This window comes from Tasmannia lanceolata, unplaced genomic scaffold, assembly GCF_043159265.1.
Source record: "Tasmannia lanceolata isolate RefF3 unplaced genomic scaffold, GAP_Taslan_0.1 ptg000029l, whole genome shotgun sequence".
NCBI classification, from domain to species: domain Eukaryota; kingdom Viridiplantae; phylum Streptophyta; class Magnoliopsida; order Canellales; family Winteraceae; genus Tasmannia; species Tasmannia lanceolata.
In genome coordinates this window covers 10,436,502-10,450,961 of record NW_027518706.1, presented here as the reverse complement: position 1 = coordinate 10,450,961, position 14,460 = coordinate 10,436,502, and the positions used below count along the sequence as shown (strand labels likewise).

The window sequence follows — 14,460 nt, the reverse complement described above, 5'->3', positions numbered from 1 at the left end:
ATCTGTAGATACACCCATATAGTCGTCTAATATTTTTTCTGAAATTAATGTACGGCCCACCCCCATAGAACGATCCAATCCATCCATTTGATGGCCAAAAAATGTTTTCCATTGGATGATCCCAACCGTCCGATCTATAGAGTTTCCACTGGATGATCCCAATTGTTTTATATTGTTGAAAACTCTATAGATCGGACAGTTGGGATCATCCGACGGAAATGATTTTTGGGGCACAACGATTTACGTCGTGGTCCATCAAATGGACGGTTTGGATCATCCTATGGTCTGATCCGTACAATACTTTTGAAAAATATTGGACTATACGAACTCCCACCATATAAAAACTCCTTTTTTTTTGAGAAAAATACAGATGCGTATTTTTGGAAAAAATACCATATCAAAACTTCTCTTTTTTAAAAAAATTGAGGTGGAATTGAAATAAATCCATAGTATTTTCTGAGTTTTTATATGGTGTAAGACTGTATAGTCTAGTATTTTTCTAAAAATATTGTACGGTCTACACCATAGGATGATCCAAACCGTCCATTAGATGGGCAATCCATGAAAACTTGATAATATTGCTATTATTGTTCTTCGTCATTAGAACCATGACCTTATTAATGATGTTGGGCAAGAAATCATTGAGTTTTATCTACAAGAATACTCTACTTTGATTAAAAGTCATATCATTGACTCCCTCACATAAAGTTATACACCTTACTTTTATATATGTAGGCCATGTGTTGGCTACATAGGATAAATATTCCATGGAATATTTGTGGGGTCAGCTGTGAGAGATGGGGAGACATGAGAGGGTGGGAGGGGAGCATGAAAGGATCTAAAAACCAGGAAAACTAAAAAGCATGCAATTCTAAATAGGTATTTTATTTTCACTATCTCTACTCCACCCACTCCTTCTTTCCCAGCCCCTCATATAGATGGGGCCATGAATATTCCATGGAATAATTTTTCATGGCTGAGAAATATGCCCATAGACTCTCCCCATGCCATGGGGAAAGTACAGAGACTTTTTTCTCTAGACTCATTGTAGATAAATCCGCATTTCTAAACCTTAATTAATATCAGCTTCCCTATCTTCTTTTCAAAGATTTTGTAGAGATTGTACCGAATCCCACATGAATATCCTTTTTTGCTCAAAGTAAGATTTAGGCTATATGATACAAAATCTCATATATGACCCGGAAAGAGAGATGATTTTTAGGAACTTATTTAAAAGTAGGGAAAAGTGTGCGTACTCGGTCGAGTAGATAAGCTTATCTACTCGGTCGGGTTAAAAATAGTGGGGGCCCACATTTTTGGGGTGATCCAAACCATTCATTTGAAAGGCCCTTACCTAGATAGGGTGTCCACAAAAAATCAGCCCCATAGGATCATCCTAACCCATCCAACAGTGGAGGGAAAAATGGGCAGATTTGTGGACAAGCTGTGTTTGTCCATTTTTCCCCATTTTCCCCTCCACTGTTGCATGGGTTAGGACGATCCTATGGGGCTGATTTTTTGTGGACACCCTATCTAGGTAAGGGCCTTTCAAATGAATGGTTTGGATCACCCCAAAAATGTGGGCCTCCACTGTTTTAAACCCGACCGAGTAGATAAGCTTATCTACTCGACCGAGTACGCACACCTTTCCCTTAAAAGTAAAGAGATTTTTGCCAATTAGTAAGTTTGGTTTTCGGAATAAATTAGTGAGTTTTGTGCAAGTCGGTTTTTGAGGAATTCTAGTCGAACATGGTCTCTGAGTTAATTTGCAAGGGAATTGGTTCCTCCAAATCTCTCTAAATTTGCAAAAAACAGTAAAAAAAACCCCTTCTTCCCTCCTTTACACAACATTGTCTTTGAGGTTTCTTTGAGTTAATTTGTAAGGAATATGGACTCTTCCTTGATTTGTCTATCTCTATCTTGTTTTAGTATCTTACTAATGTAGGGTGGTTTCTTATTTTCCTTTTGATTTCTTAGTCCTCCTTGCATTAGGAAACATGGTAAGAGTTATGTTAAGTTGGGAAGCCTGATTCTAGTTAGATTAGAGGTGGAGTTTAAATAGAAAGAGGAAACGTGGGAGAATATGGGTTTTATTCTATAAATATGGGTCGTGTATCAAACAAAAAAAACATAACAGCTTGTGCTTCCTCTGCCTAGACGTTCTTCACTCTCCATCTGAGAAACCACCTTCTTGTTCCCTTTTTCTTGTCCTTCACATCTTCACATCACCTTTTATTCTTCTTCTTCTTCTTCTTCTTCTTCTAGTCTCTCCCTCATCTTCCAACCATGGTGTGGTGGTACAAAGTAGCCAAGGCTAGTGAGTACCTAGTCATCACTGGTTTCAATATTAAGGATATCAAGCTAGCCAAGAAAGCATGGATCCTTCCCGGCCAAGCGTATACTGTCATCGACATCTCCCCAGAAAATTATACCTTCGAAGTACAAGCCATGAGTGCGGAGAAGCTCCCTTTCCTCCTCCCCGCCGTCTTCACCATTGGCCCGCGGGTCGAGGACCATGAAAGCCTTCTCAAATACGCGAAGCTCATGTCCTCCCATAACAAGCTCTCCAAGCATGTCGCCGAGCTCGTTCAAGGCGTAATTGAAGGCGAGACCCGTGTCCTCGCCGCGTCCATGACCATGGAACAAATTTTCAAAGGTAACGTTAGCTCTCACATATTCTAACATGCCCTCTCAAACAGATGTAGATTAAAAAATTGATATAAGTTTGATTACAATAAAATTATCAAATCTTCTTACCTAATGCATGCTGATGAAGATCTCACATATTCTAACAGGTACCAAAGAATTCAAACAAGAAGTTTTTGAGAAAGTCCAGCTCGAATTGAACCAATTTGGGTTGTTGATTTATAACGCGAATGTTAAGCAACTTGTGGATGTTCAAGGCCATGAGTACTTTTCGTACTTGGGGCAAAAGACCCAGATGGAAGCTGCGAACCAGGCCAAGGTGGATGTGGCCGAGGCTAGGATGAAAGGGGAGATTGGGTCTAAGCTAAGGGAGGGGCAGACCACGCAGAATGCGGCGAAGATTGATGCGGAGACAAAGATTTTCTCTACGAATAGGCAAGGGGAAGGGAAGAAAGAGGAGATTAAGGTGACATCTGAGGTAGAGATTTTTGAGAACCAAAGGGGGGCTGATGTGGCAAAGGCGAATGCTGAGTTGGCGACGAAGAAGGCTTTGTGGGCCCAACAGGCACAGATGGCGGAGGTTGAGGCCGTGAAGGCGGTGGCGATTAGAGAGGCTGAGTTGCAGAGGGAGGTGGAGAGTAGGAATGCTTTAACTCGGACAGAGAAGCTCAAGGCTGAGTTTCTTAGTCAGGCTAGCGTTGAGTACGAGACCAAGGTAAGTATGATTTTGTTAATTTATCATTCGATTTTGTTACTTCCCAACCCACCTAGGCCTTTTTTTAAGAATAAAATTTGTAGCTCTGTTTGGATTGCAAGTAAAAAAAATTTCCTTTACAAACTTTCCTGCAATCCAAACAGGGCCTGGCCAGGGAAATTATGTTTCCACCCCTTTCTAGTCAACCACGCCTGTTACCTTGTCTCTTCAGTTCTCTATGGATATTTTTTATTCTATTTATATTGGTACTACCATGTTGTGATAATTGCACAAACTCAGCTTGTATTTTGTTATTTAATCAGCGATCAAAAGCTCTTATAGTTCCCAATATGCTCGTAAAAGCTAATTAAAAATGAAAAGACAAGTTGAGATTGTACAATTATTGAAACATAAATTGCAGTGCAAATATCACTAGCCTTTTTATTTGCTATGTAAAAAGTAAACTGTAAGTATAGTATAGATGTATAAGTATAGTAATGGCCTCCAAACAGACCTCAATGTTCTATTTGCAAATAGAGTGCTAAACGGAAGGGTGCCCTTGCAGCTGGGTTTTTGGAAGGGCCTTGTAAAAATTATTAGCTTTACAAAACTTTATTTGCACATAGCGCCCTTCTTACCTTGTATACAAATACCCCCTTCATCTTTGAATTTTGTTTATAAAAAAACAGGTGCAAGAGGCAAATTGGAAGCTCTACAAGAAGCAAAAGGCTGCAGAGGCAGAGCTCTATCAGAGGGAGAAGGAGGCCGAAGCCCGCCGAGTGGCAGCAGAGGCAGTCCTCTTCGCTCGTCAGCAAACGGCTTTAGGGGAGCTCTATGCAAAGCAAAAGGAGGCAGAGGGAGTATTGGCACTCGCGCAGGCACAGGGTGTCTATGTTAACACATTGCTCAAGGCCTTAGATGGAAATTATGCGAACTTGAGGGATTACTTGATGATCAATGGGGGATTGTTTCAAGAGATGGCTAAGATCAATGCTGGGGCCATACAAGGATTACAACCAAAGATTAGTGTTTGGACTAATGGCAATGGCGGTGAGGTTGCAGGTGGTGGTATGAATGAAGTGGCGGGCGTGTATAAGATGTTACCGCCATTATTTAAGACCGTGCACGAGCAGACGGGAATGCTGCCGCCGGCATGGATGGGCAGGCTAGAAGATTCATCAAAATGATTAATGATTCATCAGCTATTTATTTATTTATTTTCATTTTTTTATTGATTTCGTGGGAGTTAAATGTTTAGTCAGATAGTTTCTTTCTTATCTTGATATAGAAGAACAAAAGAGTAGAAATTTAGTCTGCATCTTTTCTACATTTTTTGTAGCATGTTCCCTAGATTTTGATTCTACTTGGTTGCTATTTTAGTTGGGTTTTTAAGAGTTTCTGTATTTAGTTGGCTGGATGTATACCGGTGGAATTACGAATGCACTGAGTGGAAGTTATTTTAGAAAGAAAAAAAAAAAAAACAGCTAGAAATTAAAAGTTGTTGACAGATTCTTGGAAGCCATAAACACTCAATAAGAGAATCAAAAATAGTTTTTTAGGGAATGTAATAGCCAGTGAGTGGATAAGAATAAAATGAGGCTGACAACTCCACCTCTAATCTAACTAGACTTAGGCTTCCCAACTTAACATAACTCTTACCATGTTTCCTAATACAAGGAGGACTAAGAAACCAAAAGGAAAATAAGAAACCGCCCTACATTAGTAAGATACTAAAACAAGATAGAGACAGACAAATCAAGGAAGAGTCTCTATTCCTTACAACTATAGAGAATATTGAAAAGGAAATAATGAAACCTCAAAGACAATGTCGTGTAAAGAAGGGAAGAAACAAAAAAATCTCTCTCTAGAAATTCTTCAAAATCCCTGCTTTTCTTCACTAGAGACTTTCATTTCATCACAAAAGATTTAGCACTTGAATGGCCCAAAATCATGCCAAATGATTTCATATGATAATGCATTATTTTAAAATAATTTTTTGTCATGCTTGAAACCTTTTACCAACATTTGAAAGTATTATTACAATACTTGTGCAAATGATATTCCTTTCTAGGAGAATGGTGAAGCAACCCATTTTGGTACTATGTTGTAACTCATTATATTCTCTTTGTAGGAGATTGAAAACACATTAACAACTTTGTCTAAAATGTATGCCTACAGATATTTGCACTACAGTGTTTTTATAATTGCACTAACTCATCTTACTGTTCCCAAAAAGCTCTCAGAAGCCAATTACAAAAGAAAAGACAAGCTGAGTTTGTGATATTAAAACAAGGAGGACAGCGCCAATTTTAATTGTGTAAAATAATATGAAAAATCACTAACTCAGCTTGCCTTTTCTTCTTAATGGAGCCATACCAGAGACATAGGAAGTAGGATAAGTGGGTCTGATCAATGGTTATATAAAAGTACTTGTATTGAATTTTATTAACATGAAATTGTTTTAAACCCATTTGTTTCACACGTTTTTTCTTTTGTTCTTGTTTCTTTGGCCTTTTTTCTCTATCCAGAGACATTTTATACCAGTCATGATATAGGCTTGGCAATTTTTGTGGTAATAGTAACAACAATATCAATTTCTATTAAACGAACATTCATATCCACACTGGATTGTTTAAATAATGGAACTCCTCCCTTTACTTCAAACGTTCCTAATTAACTTTTAGAACCTGTTCCATGCTCTCAACAGCCAATCAATTTTTGTGCCATCTTGAAAGGAGTGCAAATATCATTTTCCTGTGAAAATTTTATAGCCTCTTCTTCTGGTACCACCTTAGCATTAAAACAACAACGTCTCTTATAAAAATAAATGCCATCATGAAGAATTAAAATAAAGATCGAGAAACACATATTGTCATTGAAAAATTGCCCACAAAACTCCTCTCTGCAAGGGGATGATAAAAGAACTCAATTGGGTTCAGTTCAGAACAACAACAAAATTACAATTGGCTTTCGTGGTCATCCATCATAAAAGGATCAATCTCCAATCTGAATGTGAATGAATATAAACAGAAAAGAATACCTCCAACTGATGATTAAAGAAGAAAAAAACAGAGCATTCTAATCATCAATCTTAAAAGGGTCAATCTCCAATCGGAGTTTGAATGAATATTAACAGAAAAGAATCCCTCCAACTGATGATTAATGTAAAAAAAAAAGAACATTCTCACTTTTGAGGCCATTCTCTCGACACCTTGTAGCCTTTCTTTCTGGTGGTAGAGCTCTCTCTTTCTCCCTATGTCTTCCATATTCATTCAACAAAATCAGGAACCAAAAAAATATGCACTCCAAAGGCCTTATTCTCGTCCTTAGCAGTGCTGTAAGAATCAATTACTTCTCGAAATCACGAGCTTTTTTTTTATTTCAACAAGTTGACCAGTCAGTATTGTTTTAGGAGATTTGAGCACAATGGTAAGATTGAGATTCCTTTAATGGGGAACTTTGTCTCTCTATCATCGTCCCAGTGTTTTCTGCTGGTACCCTTTTCTGTGCCTTTCCGATAGCTTCTGTTTACTTTTCCTCTTCTTGTCCATCTTTTGTCTGTATCTTTCCTCTCTCTCCCTCTCATAAATCCCTTGCCAATGCACCTCGCCAGTTAATGGCCATAGCCATCTGTCATTTGGATGGTCCTGATCATCAGCTTCTTCAGCTAGATCCTCATCCATACTCTTCAATAGTGTGAAGTTGAAATATTTCACCCACATTAGCCCGTTTCGTTGCTCGATAGGGTGCTGTTCTTCCAGCGATCCAGAGTTTGGGTTGATATAGACCATTTTTCGGGCACTGTGGTAAGCCCAAACATTGACCAAGAGGTCCAATATCCGGCAGTAGCAGTGTTTTTTCTGTGTTTTTAAATAACAAAATAACCATGAATATCACAATCTTCCTAATCTGGAATTGACAAAGCTTCGGTCACGCTAAGTCACAAATATTGTTCTCCGGAATATCTCGGCAAGGGAAGATCTCAGGATATAATATATTTTATTTTATTTTTTCAGGTTTATATCGGAAAAAAACAATGAAAATAAAATTATTTAAAAATATATAAATTAAGAAAAATATAAAATAAAAATATCGTTAAAATACCATCCAAATGGAATTGACCTTGGATAGGATAGAATGGAAGAAAATGATCCACGTAGAAGAACCCAACTAGAAACAGGATTACACCCGAGTAGATTTCTTTTACCTTCTTCGTGAATTTTTTCTAAAGGATTTATTTAGCCGACCCCAACTAGTTTGGGACAAAGGCTGAGTTGAGTTGAGTTGAGTTGAGTTGAGTTTAAAATACCATCCAAATATCGTGATATTATGCAACATTATTGCGGTAAATGAAAATATCAGGATTTTTTCATTTTATCAAAATACCGTGATAAAATCGCTTTTATTTTGAAAATATCGGAGATATTTGTGACAGAGGGGCCAGGTAGCATACCTCCAGTTTTGATGATCCTAGAAAACATGCATTGCCGTTACTCCAATTGTGAACCACATTATCAAGTGAATCAACAAACATTCTGCAATTCAGTAAAAAAAACTGTCAATCATATGTAGCTCTTTTTTTTTTTTTGGTAAGATGTAGCTCTAAACAAGAAAGCAAAGTTGAAGAAATTTCAAATATACCTCGAAAACATCATAAATTCAAGAAAGGATGGGGTTGGCATTGCCACAAGAAAGCAAAGTTGAAGAAATTTCAAATATACCTCGAAAACATCATAAATTCAAGAAAGGATGGGGTTGGCATTGCCCAACAGTGCAATGAAGACCAGTGGTCTCCATCATCCGGCATTGGGGGGAGAGTTGCCATGTCCAATGGTAAACCATACATTTGCCGGAAGGTGTTCTCAAAGACAGCTCTGCAAGAAATTGGAAAAGGAATGAAGCCACAAGAAGTCATTTGTTTACAGAACAAAATGAACAAAAAAAACTGAGGTCGGTCCTCTTGGAGAGGATGTACTCAATTCCTCAGATGATGAGAGATGGGACCATCAGACATTATATGGAGAACACCCTTAGTTTTTTCATGGATCCCATCTATCACACCAACCCAGAGTCCTGAAGATCCCCCGATTGTCCAGGAGAGTACTAAAGAAGCATACCAAAAGTGATAAAATATTTTATATATATATATATATATATATATATATATATATATATATATATATATATATATATATATATATATATGTGAGAATAGAGTTCCTAAGGTGTCACCTCATATAGCTTATATGAGGTGGCGCTTAAAAACATAAGGGACCCACTTTGTTTGGATGATCCAAAGCATTCATTTGATATGCCCTCACATAGATAGGGTGTGCCCAAAAAATCAACTTCATAGGATCATCCTAACCCTTCCATTTGTGGAGGTTGAAATGGATGGGTATAAACCTCCATAAAACTGCCCATTTTTAACCTCCATAAATGAAAGGGTTAGGATGATCCTATGGACCTGATTTTTTGTAGGCACCATATGCATCTAAGGGCCTTTCAAATGAGTGGTTTGGATCACCCCAAAAATGTGGGCCCTTTATGTTTTGTGAGCGCCACCTCATATAAGCTATATGAGGTGACACCTTAGGAACTCTATTTTCTCTCTCTCTCTCTCTCTCTCTCTCTCTCTCTCTCTCTCTCTCTCTCTCTCTCTCTATATATATATATATATATATATATATATATATATATATATATATATGAGAGAACATTTCCTACACACTTGTGTAGGTAAGTTACCTACTCACTAGCTTAAAATACAGTGGGGGCCCACATTGTTTGGGTGATCCAAACAATTCATTTGAATGGTCCTCACATAGATAGGGTGTCCACAAAAAATCAGATCCATAGGATCATCCTAACCATTCAAACTATGGAGGCAAAAAATGGACTAATTTGTGAAGGTTTATACACGTCCATTTTACCTCCACAAATCGTAGGGTTGGGATGATCCTATGGATCTGATTTTTTGTGGACACCCTATCTATGTGAGGACCATTCAAATGAATTGTTTGGATCACCCAAACAATGTGGGCCCCCACTGTATTTTAAGCTAGTGCGTAGGTAACTTACCTACACAAGTGTGTAGGAAATGTTCTCTCTCTCTCTCTCTCTCTCTCTCTCTCTCTCTCTCTCTCTCTCTCTATATATATATATATATATATATATATATATATATATATATATATATATATATATCTATATATATATATATATATATATATATAAAGATAAAATGGAAAAATATTTGCATCCACAGGAACCAATGAAAATGTAATTGTTGTAGTTATACATTGGCAAAAAGAGCATGTGCAATGCATATGTAGGAAGGAAAAGAAAAGGCAACAATGAAAGCATAGAGCCACAATTAGATCAACATAAATGAAGATAATTTCACTACTAAGAAAAAAAAATCCGTTTGTATAATTTCACAACTAAGAAAAAGAAACATAAATCCGTTCGTATAATCTACAGCTAGTGGAGCATCCCCACACCACTGGAATAACCAGAAGAAAGTGCTTGTCCTGCTCACAGTTAACAAAGACATATAGTGGAGCCACGAGTGGGATTTTGCTCGTGAGATTGGATGTAGGCATGGGGATAGGCCGAACCACTATGAACCGGGTGCACAATCTCTATTCTCCTTCTCTTTGCTTTATTTCTTTTTCTCTTACAGTTAGCTTGAGATTCCATTGTTATTAGATCTATGCATCTAATTGTGTTAATTTTTGTTTACAAAAATCAAAGGTGTAGAAATGAGGAATTGAAAAGCCTTAGGGAAATCATGGGTCGTCTGCTAATGGAATAGCGGACAGGCTTGCCAAAGATGGTGTGGGGAAGTTGGGTTTGGAGATGTTCAATTTCCTTCCCCCTTGACCGTGTTTCCCCTCATTTCCTTTTATCTTTCTTTTCTGTATTTTATTTGTTTTATGTGTAATCTTGGGTGGACCATCTCAGTCTTCCCCTTTTATTGAATGAAATTGCTACCATTCAGAGAGAGAGAGAGAGAGAGAGAAGCCTTAGGGAAATTTAAAGAAAAACACTAATTCACCCCCCCACACCACCCCCCGGTTGCCTACCTAGGAATCACTTATCGTCAATAGGTTATCCCCAACATACAATATCAGAAAATTTGGGAAAATGAACATCAAAAATCTCCAAACATAAACACTATCCCTCTTTTTCTTTTATTTCCTAATCTGAAGTGTGGGCCTTTGGGCTGATGTCACGATGTGCTCTTCGATGTACCTGTTTTCAAACTTGCTTTTCCTTCACCATTTTTATTTGGAGTTTCTAGATGTTTTGGCCCGCATTACTGGTGAATTTAACTAAGAGTCTCTTCATGGAGATCTCCAAGAAGAGGTTTATACGGCCCTTCAAGGTTGAGCCTAAAGCGAGTAAGAGACCAATTTTAAGAGAGTGGATTTATGGCCTCATGCAGTCTCCTCATCGGCAGGTATAGCTACACAGTATCACATATTGAATTCTAGAAGTTAAACGTAGTCTAACCCATTAGCATATATGACTCAGAAGTTAGAATAAATTGCCTACTCCAGCGGCATTTGAATATGCAAATAAAATCACACAGAAGGGACTCATGGTTCAAACTGATCTTCTGTAAATATACCTGCAATGTCCACCATTTAAAATGTCACACATGGACCAAAAGTTAAGATTTGCATGTGCTCCTGTAAGTCTAGTGTCAATGTCTAGCCGCACCCAATAGTAGATTACATCTCCTTTCGTTTCTCCATGTATAGTTTCTTCCAATATATTTTCAGCTTGAATGGATAATGAAACCTGTTCATAAAAAAATGCCACATTGAATCACAAGATAGCTTGCAGAAGCATTAAAAAAAGAGCCACATTGAATCACAAGTAGCTTGCAGAAGCATTAAAAAAAGAGCACAATCGACTTTTTGTGGAAACTACTTTCTCGCACTAAAACCACAAAAAAAGGTACCATTGCTTGACTTTAAAACCACAGACTTGGGACGGGTAAAGATAACAATGCAAAACAGTTATCAGCTACATAAGCAAATGTACAGCAAATTTAGGCAATGGAAAAGTATACATGATGGAAAGTTGTGGGGACAAATTTTGAATTCATTTGCAAAATTTTGGTCTAGAGAAATCCTTTTTTTATGACATAGGGTATACCACCCCACTTTTTAGGGCAGGACTATTCCCTACTGCGTGAAATCACCCGTAAACCACGCGCATCGGGTAAGCCCGGGGGGATTCGAACTCGCGTCAATGGGGAGCATACCCATGACTTTAAGCCAAAGGGCCACACCCGCACGGGTTGTCTAGAGAAATCCTCATGGAGAAAGTAGATTTTTCATATTTCTTAACAGAGCAGATGCTTATATTCCTTTATTTAGTTTGTTTCATGTCATGCCTCTATTTCATGAATTACTTGTTCAAAAAAATAGTTCCTTTAGGTTTATGGACCAAATCCAAATAAAGGCATTTTTAGTTCCTGTTAGAGTGGGCGTATTACACATGAGGGTATGTTGGTCTTTATATGAAAGCCTACTTACGCATATACAAATAAAAAAGTATTTTTCGTGTGGGAGAGTTATGACGCTCTATCTCTCGCGCATTCCCATCTCCACTTGTCTCTTCTCCACTCTCTCTCTATTCCTTATGAAGAAATTAACATGGTATCAGAGCTAAAGATAGGAGTGGTTGTATCTCTTCCTCCTTGCAGGCATATTTTTTTTCGTCCATCATTCATCAGATCAGGCCCTGACCCATTTTTTTTCCCATTCTATTATTTTCTCCTTTTCTTCATCAGATCTAGCCCTAGCCTCTTTCCTAATCCTATAACCCCCCCCCCCTCTCCCCCCAAAAAAAAAAAAAAAAAACTACACTAAACCTAGCCCTAACTCTATCTCGGATGTAGTTTCTTATGCTCGCACGTCACCTACTTTAGTTCATCCTAGTTGGCGAGCAGCAATGGATGTTGACATGGGTGCTTTAAATAATAATAATATCGGGCAGTTGGTTTCTCTTAGTCATGGGACTCAAACAGTGGGATGTGAGTGGGTGTTTACAGTGAAATACTTATGTGATGGAACCGTGGAAAGATTGAAGGCAAGACTAGTAGCAAAAGGATACACACAAAAATATGGCATTGATTACACGGATATGTTCTCTCCTGTAGCCAAGATTCTGTCAGTTAGAGTTCTGATCTCGCTTGCAATTAATATGCCATGGCCACTTTATCAATTAGATGTCAAAAATGCATTCGTGCATGGTGATCTGCAGGAGGAGGTTTATATGGAGCAACCTCCTGGGTATGTTGCTCAGGGGGGATGAAGTATGACGTCTGTAAGTTGAAGAAAGCTTTGTATGGTCTTAAGCATCTCCACGTGTCTGGTTTGGGAGATTCGAAGCAGTTGTAAGATTTGGCATGACTCAGTGTTCCGTTGACCATTCCGTATTCAGCTCTCAGTCTAAGGATGGACGACTCTTTCTTGTTGTCTACATTGATGACATCATTGTTATCGGGAGTGATAGTGCAGGTATACAGAGGTTCAAGGATTTCCTTCAGAGAGAGTTCAGCACTAAAGACCTTGGTTGCCTCAGATATGTTTTAGGGATAGAGGTAGCCTGCTCACGTGAAGGGATATCTCTGTCACAAAGGAAATATGCACTTGATATACTGGAGGAGACAGGTCTGCTAGGTGTAAAGCCCGTCGGGACGCCTATGGATCCCAACATTAAGCTATCCTGGTCAGGGGGAGCCTCTAGAGTAGATACAGACGCTAGTTAGGAAGCTGATCTATCTCACCGTCACAAGCCCAGACATATCCTATGTCGTTGGTGTAGCTAGTCGATTCATGAGTGCACCACGGACATCACACTTGTCAGCAGTCACACAGATCGTGAGATACCTGAAGAAGGCTCCTGGTAAAGGATTCATCTTCAGGAAACACAGGCATATGAGGATCAAGGGATATTCAGATGCAGACTGGGCAGGATCTCCTGCAGATAGGAGATCGACTACAGACTATTGTACCTTTGTTGGAGGAAATTTGGTGTCATGGAAGAGCAAGAAACAAGATGTGGTATCCAGATCTAATGCAGACGCAGAGTATCGGGCCATGGCCTATACAGGGTGTGAGTTGATCTGGTTGAGATTGTTTATGTCAGAAATTGAGCTTCCCTACTCATCTCCTGCACCTCTTCACTGTGATAACAAGCCAGCAATTCATATAGCGCAAAATCCAGTTTTCCATGAAAGAACTAAGTACATAGAGGTGGACTGCCACTTTATTCGTCAAAGGATTCAAAAAGGGGAGATTTGCATGGTGTTCACTAGATCAAATGATCAAGTAGCTGATATGTTTACCAAACCCATAAGCAAAGTGAGGTTGAGTGATTTATTGTAACAAGCTGGGCATGTATGATATATACACTCCAGCTTGAGGGAGAGTGTTAGAGTGGGCGTATTACACATGAGGGTATATTGGTCTTTATATGGAAACCTACTTACGCATATACAAATTAAAAAAGTATTTTTCGTGTGGGAGAGTTAGGACTCTCTATCTCTCTCACGCATTCCCATCTCCACTTGTCTCTTCTTCTCCACTCTCTCTCTCTCTCTCATGTAGAAATTGACAGTTCCCAGATGATTTCTTGATATTAGACTCTGAGCTTTCTTGCTGCCCTTAATACCTTTACACTGGCAGTAGCAAACGAGTATCCATATTCATGTTGTAGAGAATTCAAATTTATTACAATTTTAAAGCCAACATGAGAGGAAATCATTGGAGAAATAGGAAAGGAATCCCTTTCGAATAAGCGGAAAAAAATTATGTTAGATAGATAATGACCAGTAGGACAAACAAAAGACATTAATGAAATAGCAAAACCAAAAAAAGGACCTAAGCTTCAATGTTTTTTACAAGAACTATATTTTACAGTCATTCATGTTCAATAAACTTCAATATTTTTTCTCACAAAAACTAGTACAACCTTAATTAGTTTGCCAGCAACAAGATGGTTAAAGAATTCTCAAACATTTGGAAAGTTCCATACAGATTATAGATTTCCCATGGAAAGGTCATTAGATGACAACTATTAGCCACCTTTTTTGGACC

The 14,460-nt window shown here is 38.3% G+C and overlaps 1 protein-coding gene and 1 pseudogene across 2 annotated transcripts in view; one reads left to right on the top strand and one right to left on the bottom strand.

The window, feature by feature from the left end:
* Nucleotides 1-2,286: 2,286 nt before the first annotated feature.
* On the top strand, nucleotides 2,287-4,527 carry LOC143859329 (flotillin-like protein 4 pseudogene; annotated as a pseudogene).
* Nucleotides 4,528-6,193: 1,666 nt separating this feature from the next.
* Nucleotides 6,194-14,460, bottom strand: part of LOC143859151 (UDP-Glycosyltransferase superfamily protein) — a 31,137-nt gene continuing 22,870 nt past the window's right edge. For both annotated transcript variants that reach the window (XM_077369831.1, XM_077369830.1), the window contains 4 exons: nucleotides 10,977-11,149; nucleotides 8,062-8,214; nucleotides 7,794-7,875; nucleotides 6,194-7,200 (listed from right to left, as the gene is read on the bottom strand). In XM_077369831.1, coding sequence (XP_077225946.1) covers nucleotides 6,811-7,200; nucleotides 7,794-7,875; nucleotides 8,062-8,214; nucleotides 10,977-11,149 — 798 coding nt within the window. In that variant the 3' untranslated portion in view covers nucleotides 6,194-6,810. The remainder of the gene's footprint in view (nucleotides 7,201-7,793; nucleotides 7,876-8,061; nucleotides 8,215-10,976; nucleotides 11,150-14,460) is intronic.